The 22,087-nt window shown below is 44.9% G+C and overlaps 1 protein-coding gene across 1 annotated transcript; it reads right to left on the bottom strand.

The window, feature by feature from the left end:
- Positions 1-2,502: 2,502 nt before the first annotated feature.
- Positions 2,503-22,074, bottom strand: LOC120522975 (sodium/potassium-transporting ATPase subunit alpha-2-like). Its single transcript, XM_039743846.1, has 5 exons — positions 21,904-22,074; positions 16,218-16,348; positions 14,403-14,504; positions 11,682-11,773; positions 2,503-2,894 (listed from the first exon to the last, which is right to left on the bottom strand). The coding sequence occupies exons 1-5, from the start codon at positions 22,045-22,047 to the stop codon at positions 2,866-2,868; spliced, it is 498 nt and encodes a 165-aa protein (XP_039599780.1). The 5' UTR covers positions 22,048-22,074; the 3' UTR covers positions 2,503-2,865.
- Positions 22,075-22,087: the final 13 nt, after the last annotated feature.

The following is a 22,087-nucleotide window of genomic DNA, read 5'->3' as shown; positions in this document are numbered from 1 at the left end:
TTTTTCCCCCCAAGAAAAGAATCCCTGGAGCACGTCCTCCGCAGCTACTCCAGTAAGAAGGGTGCTGTCGCTAACATGGTGATCAAGTATCAAAGGCGGTTGCAGAGTCTGTTTACTGTACATGGCACTCAATAACACCAAAAGCAGCTGTCCGGGGAGGTTTCTAGTATCCAGGCAGAACATCTGCAGCCAGAGGAGAACATGTCAGTAGGAACTCATGACAGCTTCAGATTGGCATTCCAGAGTCAACCTTGGTACTCAGATGACATGGTGACAACAATGCTGAGGCCAGATACGGACCCACTGTCCTACAGCTTGTCATGATGGAACTAACATTACCCATGGAGGACAGGAATGAGGGAACCAATGAGAGGAAAATGAGCTGGTGCAAGAGTACCACTGAAAGGATGGATAGCATGGAGTGAGCCCATCAAAGCCACTCAGTACGTAAAACTTACACTTGACTTGACATCACATGGGATAGCAAGGAGCAGAGCCATCACAACAGCCTCAGAGGCTGTAGAGGAAGTGTCCAGATGTGGACTAACATCACTTTGACACAAGTTGGGGTTTGGTCATCTCAACAAGGTTGTGTGATGCTGAGAGACCCAAAACGCTTAATGACCACAGGTAACATCACTGATGATGCTCCCCAATATGTTGCTAGATGTTTGTTAAACCTGAAGACATATCTCATACTAATATGGATGTGTCTCTCAAACACTGGGTCGTGACCACCGGTGGGCCGAGAGTTGCTGTTAGTTCTATTGGTTGTAGGTTGTGGTCATGAGAAGGTGGCGAGCTGGGTCACGTTCAGTTTGTCAAAGTGGATCATGAAGGTCCTTCTTTGGAAAAGAGTGGGTCACGGTGCCAAACATGTTGAGAAACGCCACGTTAAAAGAATGTAACAGTACTACTTAAAACAGCCGACATCTCCCAGCAGCCCCGGCGGTTTAACACAATTGGGCGGATTCCGAGGAGGTCGGGGTTACTGGGAAGGAGGAAGTGTGAGGATTGGAGTTGATTGGGAGCGCCTTCCAGATGAAGATGAAGCAAAACAAGACAAATCCACACCGACAACAGGAACCTGGTAGGACGAAACTTTACATTTTGTTTCAGAGGGCTGTTCACGGTGATTTCATTTCACACATTCATTGACATCTTCTCCTGGTATACTGGGCTGTGTTGGACGTTGTAGTTAGTGTTATTTGTGTATTGTGTTGAGTGTATAAATACTTATCACTATTGGGGAACCAGGGAGGGCTTCTGCATATGTTTTCTTGTAATATTGTTTGTTCTTTTTCATTATTTGATTAATATATTTGTCATTATTTATTGGTTCGTTGTGCTGCTTATCAGTGCCTCTGTGCGAGAGAGTGTGTGCATATGCCGGGTCAAGGCTTGGTGTGTTCCTCAGGTCCCCACAATAAAATAAATGAATCTCAGTCTTCAGATGGTGTGGATCTTAGCATCCCCGTGACTGCTACAAGATGCGTTTTGTGTAAATTTAGTATTTTTAATTACATTTTTGTGTCAAACCCAGTAGTTCTCAATGGAATGTCAAAGTCCTTGATGTGGCCACCATCTAAAGGGCGATTCATTTCAATCCAGATATGATGAAGCCTATTGGATGTAATTGTTGCCAGAGTTACCGTGCTCAATTTGCATATATTATCCACCGAATTATTTTGTTTTGACAATTTGGTATTTATTTTTTCACATTACTGATAGATCAAGGCTTGTTGCGTTAGGTCCTCCTCGTCTTCCTCCTCTTCTTTTTCATCCAAAGTCTGGATTTTGGCTTCTGACGTTTAGAGCACAGCAAACCTCCTCTGTGAAATGAGTGATGGTGGTCTCGTTTTTCATTTGCATTCTTCAGTTTAGTGGCATTTTTAGGATTGCGCCCACACAGTCTGGATGGTACAGTTTGTGCCCACCCAGTCGCACAGAGCCTGACGTTTGTTTTACACGTCTGTGAAAGTAGTGGTGGAGATTTAAACTGCAGAATATCACGGTGCTCTTGTCAACATCATTCGACAACAGCAAGCCTGTGGTTATAATGGATGAACCTTCTTAGGCTGAAAGGTGTCCCCAAAGACCGCGTCGATATGTTTATGGTGTGTGCGGAGAACACCTCTGTTAGAAAATAAACCTGATTCACTGCAGTAGAGAAACCATTCTGTTTGACCGGATTATACTTTTGCTAGGCGACATCCCTGGAGTAGCGGTAACCCGTTGCATGTGGCGCTCGTCGTTCCCATTTCCGCCGATGCAGCGGAGTAAACGCGGGATTGAAGGACTTGAAAAGACCTTAGGATTTGCATTTCTACTAAATGGTGTTTTGTCCAGCAAAGTAAAAACGAGGTGAGAAGAGCCCCCGTTATTTGAGGTCTTTTTGGAATTGATAATAAGCGGCCCAAAATAGCGGGCTGTACGTCTTGAGGTGCCATTATTCAAATTCAAGAATTACAACTACAGTACGTTAAAAATCATTTCAAAACATGTCTTAGATTTCATTTTTATTAGCTGATGATATTCAATGGACTTTGTTATTAAATAATTATTTTCTAAAAATCTTTGATCTAAAAAAATAATAATAAATTATCCTAAATAACAATCAAGTGAAAATGTTAATACTGACTTTCTTCTTCTTCTTTTGAATTATATGACTCTCTAAATGATGCAGGGAAATGTGACCTTGGAGGGGGGTGTGGACATTGGGGACACATGGAGAGGGTGACAGGAGGCCGAGTCGGACTCTGACTCTGAGTCGGACCTTTTAAAGCAACTTTTAAAATAATACTTCAGACTTCTGCTCCTCCGCAGTAACACTTGTGAGTTCTCAGTAGGTCAGCCTCTTATCTGTTAATAGTACGTCTCCTTTTCAATCCAGCCTAGAAAAAAAAATAAATACATAAGAAATAAGATAATAATTGTATTCATGTTAAAAAAAAATCGGTAGACAGCTCAATTGTTCTTAATTCTGTTTTTCTGAATTGCATCCATTTACTTTCCAGCCATAACACGAAGTATAAAGTCGTGATCTGAGTTGTGATTTTGTGTAACGAGAGTCAAAATGTGAGACGAGAGTCGTAGTCGATTAACAAAAGAATTTATTGCCAAAAATTGGATTGAGATGCCAAAAACAACACAATTGTTTGTTACTTTCTTGTATAGAGACAGTATGGGAATCATGAAAATTGAGATTTTGATGAACGTTTTAGACATTCCTGATTCCAAAAATACCATTTTTGAAATTCTTTGTGTCAACTCGAGAACACTTGGCCCTTGGTCAGTGAGATTTTGAACCCCTGCTTTATATCAAAAATAAGCAATCCTATCAACTATTGGGCCAATACTACCAACTGGAAGTGGTACTTTAACTGAATGCTTTTACGAATCTTCAAGCAAACTGTGGTTATAATTACAGATAAATGCTTCAAATTTTGTATAGATACATTATAATGATAAAAAAACAGATATGAAATTTGAGAAAAATGAAGCATCCGGAAGTTGTACTTTATTTAAACAACCATCCGAATGTTTTGTATCATGGGAATATAAATGTGTACACGTTATTAAAAACTGTATTCAGTATAACTCATATTCTTTCTTCTTCTTCTTCTTCTTCTTTCAGCTGCTCCCATTAGGGGTTGCCACAGCAGATCATCAATTTCTTTATCTTTCTGTCCTCGTCATCTTGTTCTAACACCCCATCACCTCCATGTCCTCTCTCACCACATCCATAAACCTTCTCTTAGGTCTTCCCCTTCCCTGTCAGCTGTATCCTTAGCATTCTTCTCCCAATATACTCAACATCTCTCCTCTGCACATGTCCACACCAACGCAATCTCGCCTCTCTGACTTTGTGTCCCAATCTGAGCTGACCCTCTAATGTCCTCATTTCTGATAAGTCTGTCCATCCTCATCACAACCAATGCAACTCTTAGCATCTTTAACTCTGTCACCTCCAGCTATGTCTCCTGTGCCACCATCTCCAGCCCATATAACATTGCTGGTCTCGCTACCATCATGTAGACCTTACCTTTCACTCTTACTGATACCCATCTGTCACAAATCACTCCTGACTCCTCTTCTCCACCCTGCCTGCTCTCTCTTCTTCACTTCTCTTCCACAATCCCCATTACTCTGTACTGTTGATCCCAAGTATTTAAACTTATCCACCTTTGCCAACTCTACTCCCCTCATCCTCACCACTCCACTGACCTCCCTCTCATTCACACACATGTATTCTGTCTTGGTGGTCCTACTGACCTTCATTCCTCTCCTCTCATATCTCTACCTCTCCAGGGTCTCCTCAACCTGCTCTCTACTCTCACTACAGATCACAATGTCATCAGCAAACATCACAGTCCACGGGGACTCCTGTCTAATCTCGTCTGTCAGCTTGTCCATCACCATTGCAAATAAGAAAGGGCTCAGAGCCGATCCCTGATGTAATCCCACCTCCATCACTCCTACCACATACATATCCTGCACAACTCGTATGTACTTCTCTGCCACTCCCGCCTTCCTCATACAATACAATATTCTTTCAATAACTTATTAATTTATACCTCATCAGTTTAACAATAATGTGTAAACACTGAACATTCCATGTAAATATAAAGATGTAATGGAAACAATAAGCTGCTACATCCCCGTTGTGTTCCTGCTAATACATTTAATTTTATGATTTTTTTTTTTTTTTTTTATTTCCGCCATCATTATCATAATTAAGTGCAGTTTTACCAATAGCAGTTTATTACAACAAATATTATCTAATGTTTTTCGGTGACTATATCTCTTTTTACTTTGCACTTAATCTCGATAATGCATATGTAATCATGAAAAAAACTCCACTACTAATGAAAGGAACACTTTGAAAACACATCAGATCTCAATGGGAATAAGAAATCCTCCTGGATATCTATATTGATATAGACTGGGTAATGTGTTAGGAACGAAAGGATGCCACATCGTTTGATGAAAATGAAAATGATCAACCTACAGAGCCCTGAATTCAAAGATGCCCCAAAAATCAGAGTGAAAACATTAGGTGGCAGGCTAGTCCATTTTGCCCAAATTGAATTGCAGCAACTCCAAATTGTACGCAGCACTTTGTATGGCCCCTGTGTTCTTGTATAAATGCCTGACAACATCGGTGCATGCTTCTAATGAGATGACAGATGGTGTTGTGGGGGATCTCCTCCCAGATCTGGACCAGGGCATCACTGAGCTCCTGGACAGTCTGAGGTGCAACCTGGTGGCATTGGATGGACCAAAACATAATGTCCCAGAGGTGTTCTATTGGATTTAGGTCAGGAAAGTGTGGTGGCCAGTCAATGGTATCAATTCCTTCATCCTCCAGGAACTGCCTGCATACTCTCACCACATGAGGCCAGGAATTGTCGTGCACCAGGAGCCACTGTACCAGCATAGGGTCTGACAATGGGTCCAAGGATTTCATCCTGATACCTAATGGCAGCCAAGGTGCCTTTGTCAAGCCTGTAGCGGTCTGTGTGACCCTCCATGGATATGCCTCCCCAGACAATCATTAACCCACCACCAAACTGCTCATGCTGAATGATGTTACAGGCAGCATAATGTTCTCCATGGCTTCTCCAGACCCTTTCACTTCTGTCACGTGCTCAGCGTGAACCTGCTCTCATCTGTAAAGCACAGGGCACCAGTGGTGCATCTTCCAATTCTGGTATTCTATGGCAAATGCCAATCGAGCTGCATGCTGCTGGGCAGTGAGCTCAGGGCCCATTAGAGGACATGGGGCCCTTGGGTCACCCTCATGAAGTCTTTCTGGTTGTTTGGTCAGAGACATTCACACCAGTGGCCTGCTGGAGGTCATTTTGTAGGGCTCTGGCTGTGCTCATCCTGTTCCTCCTTGCCCAAAGGAGCAGATACTGGTCCTGCTGATGGGTTATGGACCTTCTATGGCCCTCTCCAGCTCTCCTAGAGTAACTGCTTGTCTCCTAGAATCTCCTCCATGCCCTTGAGACTGTGCAGGGAGACACAGCAAACCTTCTGGCAATGACACGTATTGATGTGCCATCCTGGAGAAGTTGGACTACCTGTGCAACCTCTGTAGGGTCCAGGTATCGCCTCATGCTACCAGTAGTGACACTGACTGTAGCCAAATGAAAACTAGTGAAGAAACAGTCAGAAAAGATGAGGAGGGAAAAATGTCAGTGGCCTCCACCTGTTAAACCATTCCTGTTTTGGGGTCATCTCATTGTTGCCCCTCTAGTGCATCTGTTGTTAATTTCATTAACACCACAGCAGCTGAAACTGATTAACAACCCCCTCTGCTACTTAACTGACCAGATTAACATCCCAGAAGTTTCATTGACTTTATGCTATACTCTGATTAAAAAGTGTTCCTTTAATTCTTTTGAGCAGTATAGATATATATACAGTACACATACAGTACAGGCCAAAAGTTTGGACACTCCTCCTCATTCAATGTGTTTTCTTTATAGGTGAAAAATCTGCGAAGTAGAAATTATATGTTTGTATGTTTATTTTTATATATTTTAAACCCTTAGAAACTCTCCCACACTGTTTGTAAATGTTCTCCGCACAGTTAATACAGTAAACCCTCGTTTATCCGCTCCAGACAGATAAATGAATTTCCACGAAGTAGGATTCTTTATTTATAAACCTAATATTTTCGCAGTTAGAGCACTGAAAACCTGTTTACGACCTTCTAAATACGTTTTTTAACATTATTAGAGCCCTCTAGACATGAAATAACACCCTTTTGTAAAAGTTTAAACTGTGCTCCATGACAAGACAGAGATGACAGTTCTGTCTCACAATTAAAAGAATTCAAACATATCTTCCTCTTCAAAGGAGCGCACATCAGGAGCAGAGAATGTCAGATTGAGAGAGAGAAAAGCAAACAATCAAAAATCAGTAGGGCTGTTGGGCTTTTATGTATGCGAAGCACCGCGATAAAGCGGCCGCAATGAAGGGATCAATGTGAAGGTAGCCTTTCAGCATTTTTTAGAGGAGCCTCCGTATCTTCTAAGCAAACAGCCCCTCTGCTCACAGCCCCTCCGTCAGGAGCAGAGAATGTCAGAGAGAGGGAGAGAGACAGAGAAAAGCAAACAATATTTGTAGACGTTCCCCTGATTGGACACTCCTGTCTATGAAGTTCAAGGCTTGACGCGCTCATCCAACCAAGTAATCAGCATTGAGCAGTGACAGACATTCAAATCAGCACAATGACAAGGGGACACACATTTGTGCACAGCCAGTTTTTCACATTTGATTTCATTTCATAAACTAAATACTGCGTCACTAAAAATCTTTGTTCAGAAAACACCGCAGTGCTCAGATGTTCGTAGGAAATGAAAGACATACCACTGATATCTTTACTGTTGAAAGGAGAGTCCGTTATTACGCAGGCTGAGAGGGGGTCCCAAACTTCTTCATATGACTGTATCATTATATAACTATAAAAACCAAATTCCAAACGTATCCTTTAATAATGTCAAATAATGTTTTACGGTTTGGTCAGGTGGCTAAGCAGTTTTTAGGCGAGTTTAACCCGATGTGTGTGGCACTTGACGTCACTCAAGTGAAGCTCAAAGGTTCAGCGGTTGTCCAAGTTTGTGGATACCACAAAGACGATCCCTGCGTCCTCTGAAGGGTCTCACTCTGATTTTTCCACAACGGATTCTTTAGTTTAGTGACTACGACTCTCGTCTCACGTTACATTCAGTTATTTTGGTTTTCATTTCCTCCGCTGCGTTCTTTTGACAGTTTTGGTTTCTCGTCCTGGGCTTGTTTATTATGGTATTGACCTTCACCTTTTAATAAAACCGTCTCCTAATCCCATCTCTCTACTCTTTTTAAAAAAAAAAAAAAAAAAGGTGATGAGACGTGATTTTCTCGGAGACACTTCAACGTCCCGTGAGACAAAATGGCAGCCGCAGTACAGGCTTTTAAATGATCGACGCGCAGTGCGACATGCAGATCACGCAGCTCGCCAGCAGCACAAAGCCAGACAGCAGCTGATCTGACCGCATCTGCTTAGTGTGTGTTCAGTGCCCCCCTTCACAACTCAAGCGGCAGAGACGCGAAGTGGCTGGCATGTAGCATTCCTCGGGGTGAGGGGGTGGGCAAGTGAGCAAAGCGAGCAGGGGGCAAAGCCCCCTAGTTCTTATTTAAATACCGCTTAGTAGCTTTGTTACAAACATTTTGACTTTGATATCGATGCCAGCGTTTGAACCTCAGTGCCGTCACCTTAACCGTTCTGAAGCAATTGAACTCATGTGGTCTCACTTTCTTGCTGCCACCCTATGCCGATGGCCATGCTGACTGTTTCTACCATCCCATCCAACAGCCAGGCCGGACCACATCAACACACTATGACGGAGAGCCACCTTGTACTCTGTTGTAATATTTTATCCCCCTCGGCGTATTCTGCTTACATCTTAGACATTTTATCTGTAACATGTGAATAAGTGTGTAGCTTTTCTCCTGCCTGTTCTGGTGGTCGGTCTAACTGCTTGGGGTTACCAATGAAACACAAAGATGGACATATGGAACTACAATGGCAGTCACACCTGACAGTGCAGTAAGATTCTGTTATGGTCTACGTGATAAAAAGAGCTTTAAAAGGAAAAAGAGGGTCACCTTAGGACCCCTCTGTGACAAAACACAGAGGTCATCAGTTCTGCCAGCGGTGAAGCCACCATACATGATGATGTAAGGAATAGAAGGGCGTCACATCTGCATGCATCCTGGGATACCAGGTGTCACTTGGAAAGCTGGCAGACCACCACTATGCCTATGGGGTGGGATTTGTTAGACCGGCAGCAAGTGAGAAGCTCTTCGTCCAAGCTTTGGATTGTCACAGAGCGAGCCGAGTCCTTAATTCGTTGTCCAAAGATGAGCCATGTCGGGTTCCACCAGTTAAATTCAGATACACCCTGGAAACCATTTGGTACACCAAAGTCCACACTTAACTCGCCATGGAAATTGACTTGACGTTACAGCAAGTTTCAGCCATCGTGTGCAGAGTTTGCAGGTGGTGGCAGGACAGCGAAGTGGACGGGAGCTCCTCAATGACGTGATGTTCTTCAACACAGGTAACCGCCATGTTCTCTCAACCGTCTCCCGTGTTAGTCGTAGCACCTAACGCGTACCCTCAATGTCGCCTGTCTTAGTGTGTGGCCCGTCTAGAGGAAGAGTGTGCTGTGTGTGTCATGTGACAGAACTGACTGCCAATGGCAGCGTTAAGCCCTTTTGGAGGACGTCGCCCATGGCAGGATATCGGGGATCACATGATGACGACTGTCTTATAAACCCATTTAGAGAGTTGTATGAATCACTCTGAAGTCAAATGACCCCTGTCCCGTTGTTAAAATCCTGCAATTATCGGGTATTTGGTGACGGTCACTTTTCAGGGTCAAATGACTGACTGGTCAGTAATTTTGCAGTCATCCCTGAGCCACGTCATGCCAACTTTAGCAAATGGTATAATTAAGATGTTGACCAGATACGTTCAGTTTCCTTTCAGTCATGCTGAGCGAGATTAGGTTCAGGTTGGGGGGCAGGCACTGGTACAGCGTATTACCAGCCCACCACACAACAAAACAGCTCAGGATCCTGGTGGGGAAAAGGGCTGAAATACGCGGTCCAGTCCCACCCATCTATCTGCCACTGCCAGGTGTTATGTGGGTGTGCCCTTGGCCTGGTCCAGCCCCTCGGGTCCTTAACAATGAGGCTCACCCTCGGGTAATCGCGCGTAACTGACGCTCCCGCTCCATGAGGGACACAAAGTCAGACCAGCGGGACCCAAGGACCCCCTGAAGAGACCCAGGAGTCCAGTCTTCATCGCAGGTCACTGGATAGCGGCCATGTCTCACAAACAGGAAGCACCAGGACTCTAAAGACTTGGACCTTCGTCCTTTCGCTGATATCAGGAGGGGGCGCCACAAACCCCCTTTTCAGGTGAGTAATCTGAGATTCGAAGGCGATTTGTAACAATTGCCGACTTTCTTAATGTCATCGGCACAATTGAGTGCACACTTTGTGATAAAGACGCCATCATGGAGTAAGGAGTGAGTTCGCTTTTATTAACGGAAAGCACTTTTACTCCATTAACGTACAACTATTCTGGGATGCTCAGACGCACCTGACTAATGTTGCTGCACAGTCCCTTCCTTTTATCGAGTTGTAGGCCAAAGCAGACCTCAGGGTGACGCTGGGTGAGATGGCTGACAGGACTGCAGTGATGCTGAGCACATTACAGGCACCTTGTGGGAGTCTTCGTCCAGCTGATGGTGGGCACTGTATGGGAGGAGTGGTGGCTCTGAGGTAGGGGTCTGCACTGGTGATTGCAAGGTTGCCAGTTCAAATCCCGTAAACGCTCCTCTGAGCAAGGCCCTTAACCTGCCATTCCTGGGTATGACGTTAATCTGCAGCCAGCCCTGCATGGAGGCCATCCAACCTGCAGGGAAAACTTGAGGGTCGGTGGCAGAATTGGCACTCCAGCCACCATAAAAAAAAACTTCCCAGTGTTCCATTCCACCTGAACTGGTGTGGTGCTGAGTTGTCACCCATTGCATGGCTGCACTCGGGTCCTAATCTGGGGATCCCGAGTTGATTTGTCAGGTGGTGGGTACGGCAATGGGCTGTATCAGTGCCCACTCCTAACCTCTGATGGTGGGTACCCCACAAGAGAGGGGATATAACGGCGGGCTCTCTGGCCAGTGGACCGCTGGCTCATTACAAGGTAGTTGGCACGGTTTGCCACATTGTGACGTCTTGTGCAGGAATGAATAACCCGGATGGCATCAACGCAGTGGCAATTCAAAGATGTTTGGACGTCGAATGTAAAGAGACCTGCGTCTATTGTGAGATTTGAAATTACTTGGCAGAAACGCAAGATTCTTATTGAACTATCAGCCTGCATCACTCGACACTGTGCACTGGGGGTGGGCCGGGCACTACATGGTGGCACTTTGCTGTTGCTCTCTCTACTCCGCCGCTCCCACTCTTGTTTTTTATTTGTTTATTTCTTTATTTTTATTTGCGACTCCCACAAAGAGACCACCGAAAAGAAAGTTTTTGCAATTCTTCACTTGAGTTCACGTTCACTGAAATTTCATGTTCTGCCTTCTCTCCTCGGTCACGCTGGAACATGGCCAAGTGTATATGCTAATTAGATCATGAATATTCAAAAACCAAACACCAAATAGGGTTACGGACAGGCGGTGATGGGGCGTGGCTAGCAGTGTTTGCTCTCCCCCCTTATTTTCAGTTCACTTGAGACTCATTAAGGAGTTCGGCGTGACACGTGGCATACGTTCGGTTTTATAACTTCACGGTGTTTTGTGCGTACGCCGTTGTTACTTTTCAAACGTTAGCAAAGTTTCACACACAAGGCCCCAAAAGTTTATCGATTTTGTTGGGCAAAGGCTCTGTGAGGAGAGGTGGAGGTCAGGCTCATTGTAGTTGAGGCCGTATTGTCTCTGCTGTTGCTGCTTGTAAAATAACTAAGCGATACTTGGGTTGGAAATCGAGCTGTCCACAGTGTACAATCGTCCATTTTCTTTTCTTTTTTTTTTTTTTTTTACAAATGTTTCATCCCAGCCACCAAGTTTCTGCCATCATTCTAAAATCAAAATAAAGCTTCAGATGAACAAACTCACCTCCTGGATTTCTACGAAGGATGAACTTTCGGACTTCATCATAAATGAAGATGAGGAGGCTGTAGGGGAAGGCGCAGAACCACCAGGTAATCCTGAGCACCAAGAGAAAGAGACGACAGGTAAGCAAACACTTCAGGAGATGGACGTCTCGGTCACTGATTTCTGACCTTCAGTCGTCGTGTGTCGGGTGTCGTGTGCCGCATGTTGGTGGAATGGAAAGGAAGGGAAAGGAAGGGTCTGAGCGATCAGCTCTGGGCACTCGCTGTGTGATCTCACTAATACTGCTTTTACAAATCACATACCAAACGGCAAATCACAGAAATATACAGTATGCATTGCATTTATCATTCCAACAGATGGCACATCATAAACATTAAGATCACTTTTACAAATCCTACACCAAATGGCATATAACAGAGACATATGAAATTGCATCTGTCAATTCAACAGATGGGGGCTTCACAGTTATTTCTAATAATGTATGTTGTCATTCCAGCCAATGATGCAGCACAAACATTAACACTGATCTTTAGAAAACCCATACAAAATGGCATATAAAAGAGACCTATATGTTGCATTTATCATTCCAACAGATGGCACAACACAGACTTTAATGCTGCTTATACCAAATGGCATACAGTGGTGTGAAAAAGTATTTGCCCCCTTCCTGATTTCTTATTCTTTTGCATGTTTGTCACACAAAATGTTTCTGATCATCAAACACATTTAACCATTAGTCAAATATAACACAAGTAAACACAAAATGCAGTTTTTATTATTTAGGGAGAAAAAAAATCCAAACCTACATGGCCCTGTGTGAAAAAGTAATTGCCCCCTTGTTCACAAATCACCTAACTGTGGTGTATCACACCTGAGTTCAATTTCCTGATTACTGCCACACCTGTTTCAATCAAGACATCACTTCAATAGGAGCTGCCTGACACAGAGAAGTAGACCAAAAGCACCTCAAAAGCTAGACATCATGCCAAGATCCAAAGAAATTCAGGAACAAATGAGAACAGAAGTCATTGAGATCTACCAGTCTGGTAAAGGTTATAAAGCCATTTCTAAAGCTTTGGGACTCCAGCGAACCACAGTGAGAGCCATTATCCATAAATGGCAAAAACATGGAACAGTGGTGAACCTTCTCAGGAGTGGCCGGCCGACCAAAATGACCCCAAGAGCGCAGAGACGACTCATCCGAGAGGTCACAAAAGACCCCAGGATGTCGTCTAAAGAACTGCAGGCCTCACTTGCCTCAATTAAGGTCAGTGTTCACGACTCCACCATAAGAAAGAGACTGGGCAAAAACGGCCTGCATGGCAGATTTCCAAGACGCAAACCACTGTTAAGCAAAAAGAACATTAGGGTTCGTCTCAATTTTGCTAAGAAACATCTCAATGATTGCCAAGACTTTTGGGAAAATACCTTGTGGACTGATGAGACAAAAGTTGAACTTTTGTAATGCAAATGTCCCGTTACATCTGGCGTAAAAGGAACACAGCATTTCAGAAAAAGAACATCATACCAACAGTAAAATATGGTGGTGGTAGTGTGATGGTCTGGGGTTGTTTTGCTGCTTCAGGACCTGGAAGGCTTGCTGTGATAGATGGAACCATGAATTCTATTGTCTACCAAAAAATCCTGAAGGAGAATGTCCGGCCATCTGTTCGTCAACTCAAGCTGAAGCGATCTTGGGTGCTGCAACAGGACAATGACCCAAAACACAGCAGCAAATCCACCTCTGAATGGCTGAAGAAAAACAAAATGAAGACTTGGAAGTGGCCTAGTCAAAGCCCTGACCTGAATCCAATTGAGATGCTATGACCTGCATGACCTTAAAAAGGCGCTTCATGCTAGAAAACCCTCAAATAAAGCTGAATTACAACAATTCTGCAAAGATGAGTGGGCCAAAATTCCTCCAGAGCGCTGTAAAAGACTCATTGCAAGTTATCGCAAACGCTTGATTGCAGTTATTGCTGCTAAGGGTGGCCCAACCAGTTATTAGGTTCAGGGGGCAATTACTTTTTCACACAGGGCCATGTAGGTTTGGATTTTTTTTTCTCCCTAAATAATAAAAACCATCATTTAAAAACTGCATTTTGTGTTTACTTGTGTTATATTTGACTAATGGTTAAATGTGTTTGATGATCAGAAACATTTTGTGTGACAAACATGCAAAAGAATAAGAAATCAGAAAGGGGGCAAATACTTTTTCACACCACTGTATAACCAAGACATATTGCATTTGTGTTTCCAACAGATGGTGCACTATAAACATTAGCACTGCTCTTTCGAAACCCATACCTAATGGCCTATACCAGAGATCTATTCTTTGCAGATGTTAACGCCGAGGTCTACATCCCTGTTTTAGGATTCAGCCCACCTCAGCCGGAGCAGCACAGCTATTTAGGAATATTTCTTGCATTTTGCTACTCTAAGGTAACTCATTAATATTCATGATTGAGGGCGGAGTTTTCAAGTAAAACCTTAATAGAAAAGGCGTGTTTTTCAACAATGGTGCAATCCCGCCTCTGAGCGTCCACGTTCATTTGACCTTACTTGACCAACGGGTGAGCTCCGCACTGCATGTGTTTGAATTACCCATGATGCTTTGTGTTGCATCAGCTTCTGTACGTTACAGTTAACGTGTCATTTTCAAATTGCCTTTTAACTTCATAATAATAAGATAATCAAAAGTGTCTGGCAAGTGGTACGTACTTCAGTGGGTACATGCGCAGCGCCACATCCATGCCAGGGCAATACGAGAGGAATGCTGCTAAGGCGGTCTCCTCAAACAATCCAAAAATCAAGATCTTATTCCTGTAAAACAAGAAAGAAAGGAAGACAAAGATGGAGATCATTAGGGGGTCTTGGAGTGCGGCCCTCCTGCGTGTATGAAGCATGAAATGAAGCTGGGATTTTTGGTGACTGTTGATTGCTGTGATTTTTGCGGCTTGTGCCCGTCTTGAACTTTATGGCTTATTCAGTGTTTGTGACCCTCGTCGGTCACTTTTGGGGGCTTTGGGACTTGTAAGGGGCTACATCACCCTGAATGTACGCACTTGATGATCTCGAGGGCATCTGCAGGACCAAATCGTGTATTAAGTGCGTCGCTCGTTGAGCGTCCCCGAGGAGAAGTGACGTTCTGCACTTCCGGCACCAAAGAGACATCGAGGCCTCGTATTTATCAAGCGCCTCAGCGTCGGCCATAATGCCTTAAAGTTCTTAGAGTGACACAATTTTGGTCGTACAACTGAAAGCGTTTTATCCATTTTATCCATGCTAACGTCATGAGGATTTTGGAGAGGTGTGCTAACTCACAAAGAGCTACCAGAAGGTGGCGTGTGGGCAGACATCGATGCGCACGTCCTGTGAAAGACAGAATATTTTGGAGACGCTGGACAACGATGAACTCGTAAGAGGATCTCGATCTGACCGAGGGGGAATGACGTTCATCACGTGACCGCTCCATCGACGCGGAGAAGCCATGTGCCACGTTACGTGTGAAAAATGTGATGTTTTGGTGCCAACACAATCAAGCATTTCTCAACGTTGAAGTGAGCTGCCTTCGTGAAAATCGGCGCAGATGTAAAGATCGGTGTCTGAAGTGTGTAGTCTAGGGTGGCATCACAGGATCGTCACACCGGTGGTCAAGCTGCTGTCGCCATCAAGATAAGCGGAGCTTGAAAATAACAAGCAGGAGGAGACCCTCAGGGCACTGGATATATAGCGCCTGACAATGGGGCACCACAGACAGAGACAGAGAGAGATGGCACAGTGGAAGACCATCAGGACACTGGAAGAGTGGCGCAAGAACAGCCGTGGTGACTTTATGAGGCGCTTCCTGTTGGCATAACATCAGGAAGGAAACTCATCTCACAGTACAGCGGTGGATCATCATACCCGCCCATCCAACCTGAGGAGGGTCGGAGATACGGGCACACTGCAGAAACAATCCGGGGAGTGCCCATTGTTACTGTGCCCGTCATTTGGCTTTTCTCTCATTTGGTGTCTGTGTGCATCTCGGCCTTTCCATTTCGATGTTCGTTACTTTATTACTCGTGATGTTGCAAGATGGCGTCGATCACGTGCAGCTTAGCCTAACATGCTGCCTTATCACGTCGTCGTTCTTATGATTAGGGACAGCTTGGCCATTAGCTAAACAAACTGACATGAGGGCCTGAATGGTCTCCTCTGGTCTGTCAAGTTTCTTATGTTCTTATCATCATCATCATCACTATCATTGGGGTGAAGCTTCAACATTAGCATCAGAAAGCTATCATCAGAAGTTTTAATTTGTGCCATAAAATCGTGACGTCATCCCCTCTCCAACGTGAGCTGGCACTACGATGCTTCATGAATATGTCTAAGAAGCCGGTGGTGGCGATCGACTTTTGTCAACTGCCTTACTACAACAAGCAGGCCCGGGCTTAACGTTACTCCATTTACGGTTACCTGCTTTGTAAGTCACTTTGGATAAAAGCGTCTCTCCAAGCAAGTAAATGTCTCTGCGTGGAGGACTCGTTCACTCACCTCATTCCCTGCTGGAACACCGAGTTTCGGCGGGTCTTGCAGATGATCAAGTCGGCCCACTGCACCACCACAATGCTGGCGAAAAATGCGGTGTGGCACGTGAACTCCACCACTTTACGCTGTTCGTACGTCTGCAGGAACACAAAGCAGCGAGACAAACGTTTTATTCATCAACCGACGCAAACACTCGACGACGGTAGCGCATTGACATCCACGGGACGGGCGCAGACAGCGCCACACAAACAGCTCCGCTGCCCCCAGGGGGTCTTCAGACCCTCCACCTCTTCACGTGCTCTTCTCTTACTGCCTTCAAGTCATTTCAAGTCAATTTTTTCCCCTCCTCAAACAAAACTCAACACCCCAGAATGAGAAAATGGAAACAGGAGTTTACGGAATTTTGACAATTTATTTAAAAAGAAGCCCAGCGGATATCCCATTGATGTCTGTCAGTCAGTCCGTCAGTCGGTGTCCAACCCTCTATATCCTAACTACAGGGTCACGGGGGGTCTGCTGCAGCCAATCCCAGCCAGCACAGGGCACAAGGCAGGAACAAATCCCCGGGCAGGGCGCCAGCCCACCGCAGGGCACACACACACACACACACACACACACACACGGGACAATTTAGGATCACCAATGCACCCAACCTGCATGTCTGTGGACTGTGGGAGGAAACCACGCAGACATGGAGAGAACATGCAGACTCCACACAGGGAGGGAGGACCCGGAAAGCAAACCTCTGGTCTCCTTACTGCGAGGGAGCAGCGCTGCCCACTGCGCCACCGTGCCGCCCTCCCACTGATGTTTAGCATTTCATTTAAATTTTTACAGAGCCCTCCAGAATGTGCGGGACGAGCACTCCGTTCTCTTTGATTTCTCTTCCTCTGCTCCGCGGTTTAAAATCACAAACCAAACAACTGAGACATCGAGATTAAAGTGCGCATTGCAGACTTTCATTGAGGGGGATTGGCAGACATTTTGGTCACATGACACTTTTGTCAGCCCATTTCAGAGCACCGTAATGGCCGGTCTATCAAAGCCGTTGTCATATTTAGTTCTTTGTCGCATGTCCCTCACATGTAATGACTAGTTGACATCTGAGGTTTTTAGAGGGTCTTCTCTGGTGATGCTCTGCCAAGCCCCTAGTGTCACCATCTTCAGCTCCTCCTTGTTTCGGTGGGCTTATCTCTCTAAGTTTTCTCCTCAGCGTATGGAAGGCCTGCTCAGTTGGATGTCAATCAGGTGACTGGCTTGGCCATTCCAGAATTTTCCATTTTCTTCACTTTGATAAAGTCCTGTGTGTCCTCAGCAGTGTGTTTGGCTCCTTATCTATTTGTTGTAGGATGAAGTGCCGTCCGCTGAGTCTGGAGGGCTTTACTGGTACTCGAGCAGATCAGATGTTTCTACACCCCTCAGAATTTATTGTGCTGTCAGCAGGCCCATCATCAATGAAGAAGTGTGCCAGGACCTGTGCCAGCCATACGCGCTCAAGTCATAACAACCCTCAGTGTCGCCATGTTTAACAGATGAGGTGGTCTGCTTTGGATCTCAGGCAGTTCCTTATCGTGTTCACACTTTGCCGCTGCCATCACTCTGATGGCGTTCATCTTCATCTTGTTTGTCCACAAGACCTTTACCCAGAATTCTGCAGGCTCCTTGAAGTCCTTTGTCACAACTTGTCATCTGGTCATCCTGTGTTTGTGGTCTCCATCTTGCAGTGTGTCCTCCTCTGTGTTTCTGTTCATGAAGTCTTCTGCTGGTAGTCGTCTCTGACACACACACACACATCGGCCCCCTGAAGTCTGTTTCTGGTCTGTCAGACAGGCGTTTGGGGGCTTTTTCTTGACCACAGTGAGGACTCTTCTGTCCTCAGCAGTGGAGGTCTTCCTTGGCCTACCAGCCCTTTGTGATTCCTGAGCCCACCAGTGTGTTCTTTCTTCTTCTTGATATTCCAGACAGTTGATTTGTATCATCCTGAGGTGTCACTGATGTCCCTGATGGTTTGATTCTCATTTTTCAGCCTCATGATGGCTTCTTTGACTTTCACTGGCACAGCTCTGGCCCTCATTTTGAACAACAACTGCAGACTACAAAGGGTAGAAGCAAACCGAGGGGTCTTATGAAGCCATGAAACCCACCTGAGGGGTCACAAACACCTCTGATGCCAGGTGTCCCAAGCATTATGGTGCCCTGAGATGGGGGGGGGTCTGTGTAGACGAAGTGTCATGTGACCAAAATGTCAGCAAATCCCCCTCCATGAAAGTCTTCAGTGTGCTCTTTAATCTCGATGTCTCAGTTGTTTGGTTTGTTATTTTAAACCGTGGAGCAAATCAAGGAGTAAAAACGTTAAGGAGGGCCCTGTGTGTGTGTGTGTGTGTGTGTGTGTGTGTGTTTGTAAACCCATACCCCAAACCCCACCTACCGCCGCCGCTCGTATTGTGAAGGGGGGGCTGAACGCACACGAAGGAGATGCGGTCTGATCATCTGCTGGCTGCCGCCGAGCTGCCTGTTCTGCATGTCACGCTGCGTGACGATCATTTAAAAGTCTGCACAGCCGCTGTCCTTCTGTCTCACTTCCTTGTCTCGTGGGACATTAAAGTGTCTCTCCTAGATGATCACGTCTTGACTCAAGAGTTTTTAATGTAATAGATCGATATATAGATATACTGTATATAAAATGAGCGAGAGTGAGCGTGACTCATAGGAGGTAAGCACCACCACACCAGGACACAAGGGGGCGCCATCTCTGACGGTGTGCAGCTGACTCCGTCCCTTCTCTTCTCTGCACTGGAAAGTTGAGGTGGTCTCACTATGGGTTGTCTCATTCTGGAGGGATTAGACCACAGACGGAGCTCCCACCCCAGTGCGGCCCGCTTTTTGTTATTCTTCTACTGTATGTGCCATCAAGATTTGAAGGGGTGACCCTGTTGGTGCCCCAGCCCTCTTTTCTCTGACCAGATTGTTCTCTTGGTTGACGATAATTAATTTATTTATATATTTATATACAGTACAGGCCAAAAGTTTGGAGACACCTTCTCACTCAATGTGTGTTCTTTATTTTCATGGTACAAACCGGATTCCAAAAAAGTTGGGACACTAAACAAATTGTGAATAAAAACTGAATGCAATGATGTGGAGATGGCAAATGTCAATATTTTATCTGTAATAGAACGTAGATGACAGATCGAACGTTTAATCCGAGTAAATGTATCATTTTAAAGGAAAAATATGTTGATTCAAAATTTCACGGTGTCAACAAATCCCAAAAAAGTTGGGACAAGTAGCAATAAGAGGCTGGAAAAAGTAAATTTGAGCATAACGAAGAGCTGGAAGACCAATAAACACTAATTAGGTCAATTGGCAACATGATTGGGTATAAAAAGAGCTTCTCAGAGTGGCAGTGTCTCTCAGAAGCCAAGATGGGTAGAGGATCACCAATTCCCACAATGTTGCGCAGAAAGATAGTGGAGCAATATCAGAAAGGTGTTACCCAGCGAAAAATTGCAAAGACTTTGCATCTATCATCATCAACTGTGCATAACATCATCCGAAGATTCAGAGAATCTGGAACAATCTCTGTGCGTAAGGGTCAAGGCCGTAAAACCATACTGGATGCCCGTGATCTCCGGGCCCTTAAACGACACTGCACCACAAACAGGAATGCTACTGTAAAGGAAATCACAGAATGGGCTCAGGAATACTTCCAGAAACCATTGTCAGTGAACACAATGCACCGTGCCATCCGCTGTTGCCCGCTGAAACTCTACAGTGCAAAGAAGAAGCCATTTCTAAGCAAGATCCACAAGCTCAGGCCTTGTCACTGGGCCAGGGATCATTTAAAATGGAGTGTGGCAAAATGGAAGACTGTTCTGTGGTCAGACGAGTCACGATTCAAAGTTCTTTTGGAAATCTGGGACGCCATGTCATCCGGACCAAAGAGGACAAGGACAACCCAAGTTGTTATCAACGCTCAGTTCAGAAGCCTGCATCTCTGATGGTATGGGGTTGCATGAGTGCGTGTGGCATGGGCAGCTTGCATGTCTGGAAAGGCACCATCAATGCAGAAAAATATATTCAGGTTCTAGAACAACATATGCTCCCATCCAGACGTCATCTCTTTCAGGGAAGACCCTGCATTTTTCAACAAGATAATGCCAGACCACATTCTGCATCAATCACAACATCATGGCTGCGTAGGAGAAGGATCCGGGTACTGAAATGGCCAGTCTGCAGTCCAGATCTTTCACCTATAGAGAACATTTGGCGCATCATAAAGAGGAAGGTGCGACAAAGAAGGCCCAAGACGATTGAACAGTTAGAGGCCTGTATTAGACAAGAATGGGAGAGCATTCCTATTTCTAAACTTGAGAAACTGGTCTCCTCGGTCCCCAGACGTCTGTTGAGTGTTGTAAGAAGAAGGGGAGATGCCACACAGTGGGGAAAATGGCCTTGGCCCAACTTTTTTGGGATTTGTTGACACCGTGAAATTCTCAATCAACATATTTTTCCCTTAAAATGATACATTTTCTCAGTTTAGACTTTATGTTCTATTCTGAATAAAATATTAGAAGTTGGCACCTCCACATCATTGCATTCAGTTTTTATTCATGATTTGTATAGTGGCCCAACTTTTTTGAAATCCGGTTTGTACAAAAATCTATCTATCTATCTATCTATCATATAATGTCTTTCACTCTATCTATCTATCTATCTATCTATCTATCTATCTATCTATCTATCTATCTATCTATCTATCTATCTATCTATCTATAGTACAGGCCAAAAGTTTGGACACACCTCCTCATGCAATGCGTTTTCTTTATTTTCATGACCATTTACATTGGTAGATTCTCACTGAAGGCATCCAAACTCACAAAAAAGGTGAAATAACTGAAAACACGTTTTCTATTCTAGTTTCTTCAAAACAGCCACCCTTTGCTCTGATTACTGCTTTGCACACTCTTGGCATTCTCTTGATGAGCTTCAACAGGTAGTCAACTCAATGATGGATTCATCGGACTGGTCGACCTTCTCCCATCGGTCCAAGGTTCAGTTTCAATGCTTGCATGTTCATTGTACCTGTAGGCACTTTTGTCACTTTACCTGGCTTGTCCCACACACAGCAGCACTGAATGCCATTGTATGTCGTGACACTTTACTGTTGTAACCACCATCTGCAATCTGTGCCACAGTAGCCCTTCTGTTGGGTCATTTCAGGAAGGATACCTTGACTTTAACAGATTGGCCATCCATCGCCTCTTCAGCGGTTACTGTTTGCGCCCTCCATGGACCACTGGCTGACCACGAGGACCCCACAGGCTTTGCTGACTAAGGCGTCTGTTCATAACGCTTTAGTCCTACTTGGGGTCACACTTGCCCATGACTGCGCGGACCAAATGTCTCCTTTCTGTCTAACATATCCTCAGCCGTGACACGCGCCATTGTTACAAGATGGCTGACGTTGGAACTGCTCAGCGTGTTGTGGTGCGTTCAGAGTGCATGATGTTGTTTTTTGTCTTTGGCTTTGTGCTAATGCCACTAATCTCTGGGTGACATGAACATAAGACTGTCATTACACCGCTGACATGTGACATGAAACTTGAACGTGACCCACTCCGACTTGCCACATTACCTGTAGAGACGGCGGATTGGCACTGAGGCCACGTTACACGTTTTGGCCACTCACCCACTCTTGGCCGTAGCTGTCCTCCACGTCATTCTTGTTTCGATCGTCCCACTGCAGGCGGATACCCAGCAGCTTCATGGGAAGAAAACCGTTCTCTGCCAGGATCACAAAGTAGGTGAAGAACCCACCCAAGGCTTGGATCATTCCTTAAAAAAAGAAGGACAGAGAAACACAAAGTCGGAGT

The sequence above is a fragment of the Polypterus senegalus genome, chromosome 1, assembly GCF_016835505.1.
Source record: "Polypterus senegalus isolate Bchr_013 chromosome 1, ASM1683550v1, whole genome shotgun sequence".
Lineage (NCBI taxonomy): Eukaryota > Metazoa > Chordata > Cladistia > Polypteriformes > Polypteridae > Polypterus > Polypterus senegalus.
Note: the sequence above shows the minus strand (reverse complement) of the source record. Positions and strands in the feature narration are given on the sequence as shown.

Bases quoted from the DNA above. Each gene is read 5' to 3' on its own strand.
- LOC120522975 (XM_039743846.1), bottom strand. From the start codon at position 22,047: ATGATCCAAGCCTTGGGTGGGTTCTTCACCTACTTTGTGATCCTGGCA. The intron at 14,505-16,217 runs GTGAGTGAACGA...CTTGTTTTACAG, and splicing joins GTGTTCCAGCAGGGAATGAG to GAATAAGATCTTGATTTTTG. The intron at 2,895-11,681 runs GTGAGTTTGTTC...TTTTTTTTCTAG, and splicing joins CCTTCGTAGAAATCCAGGAG to GCTGGATTGAAAAGGAGACG.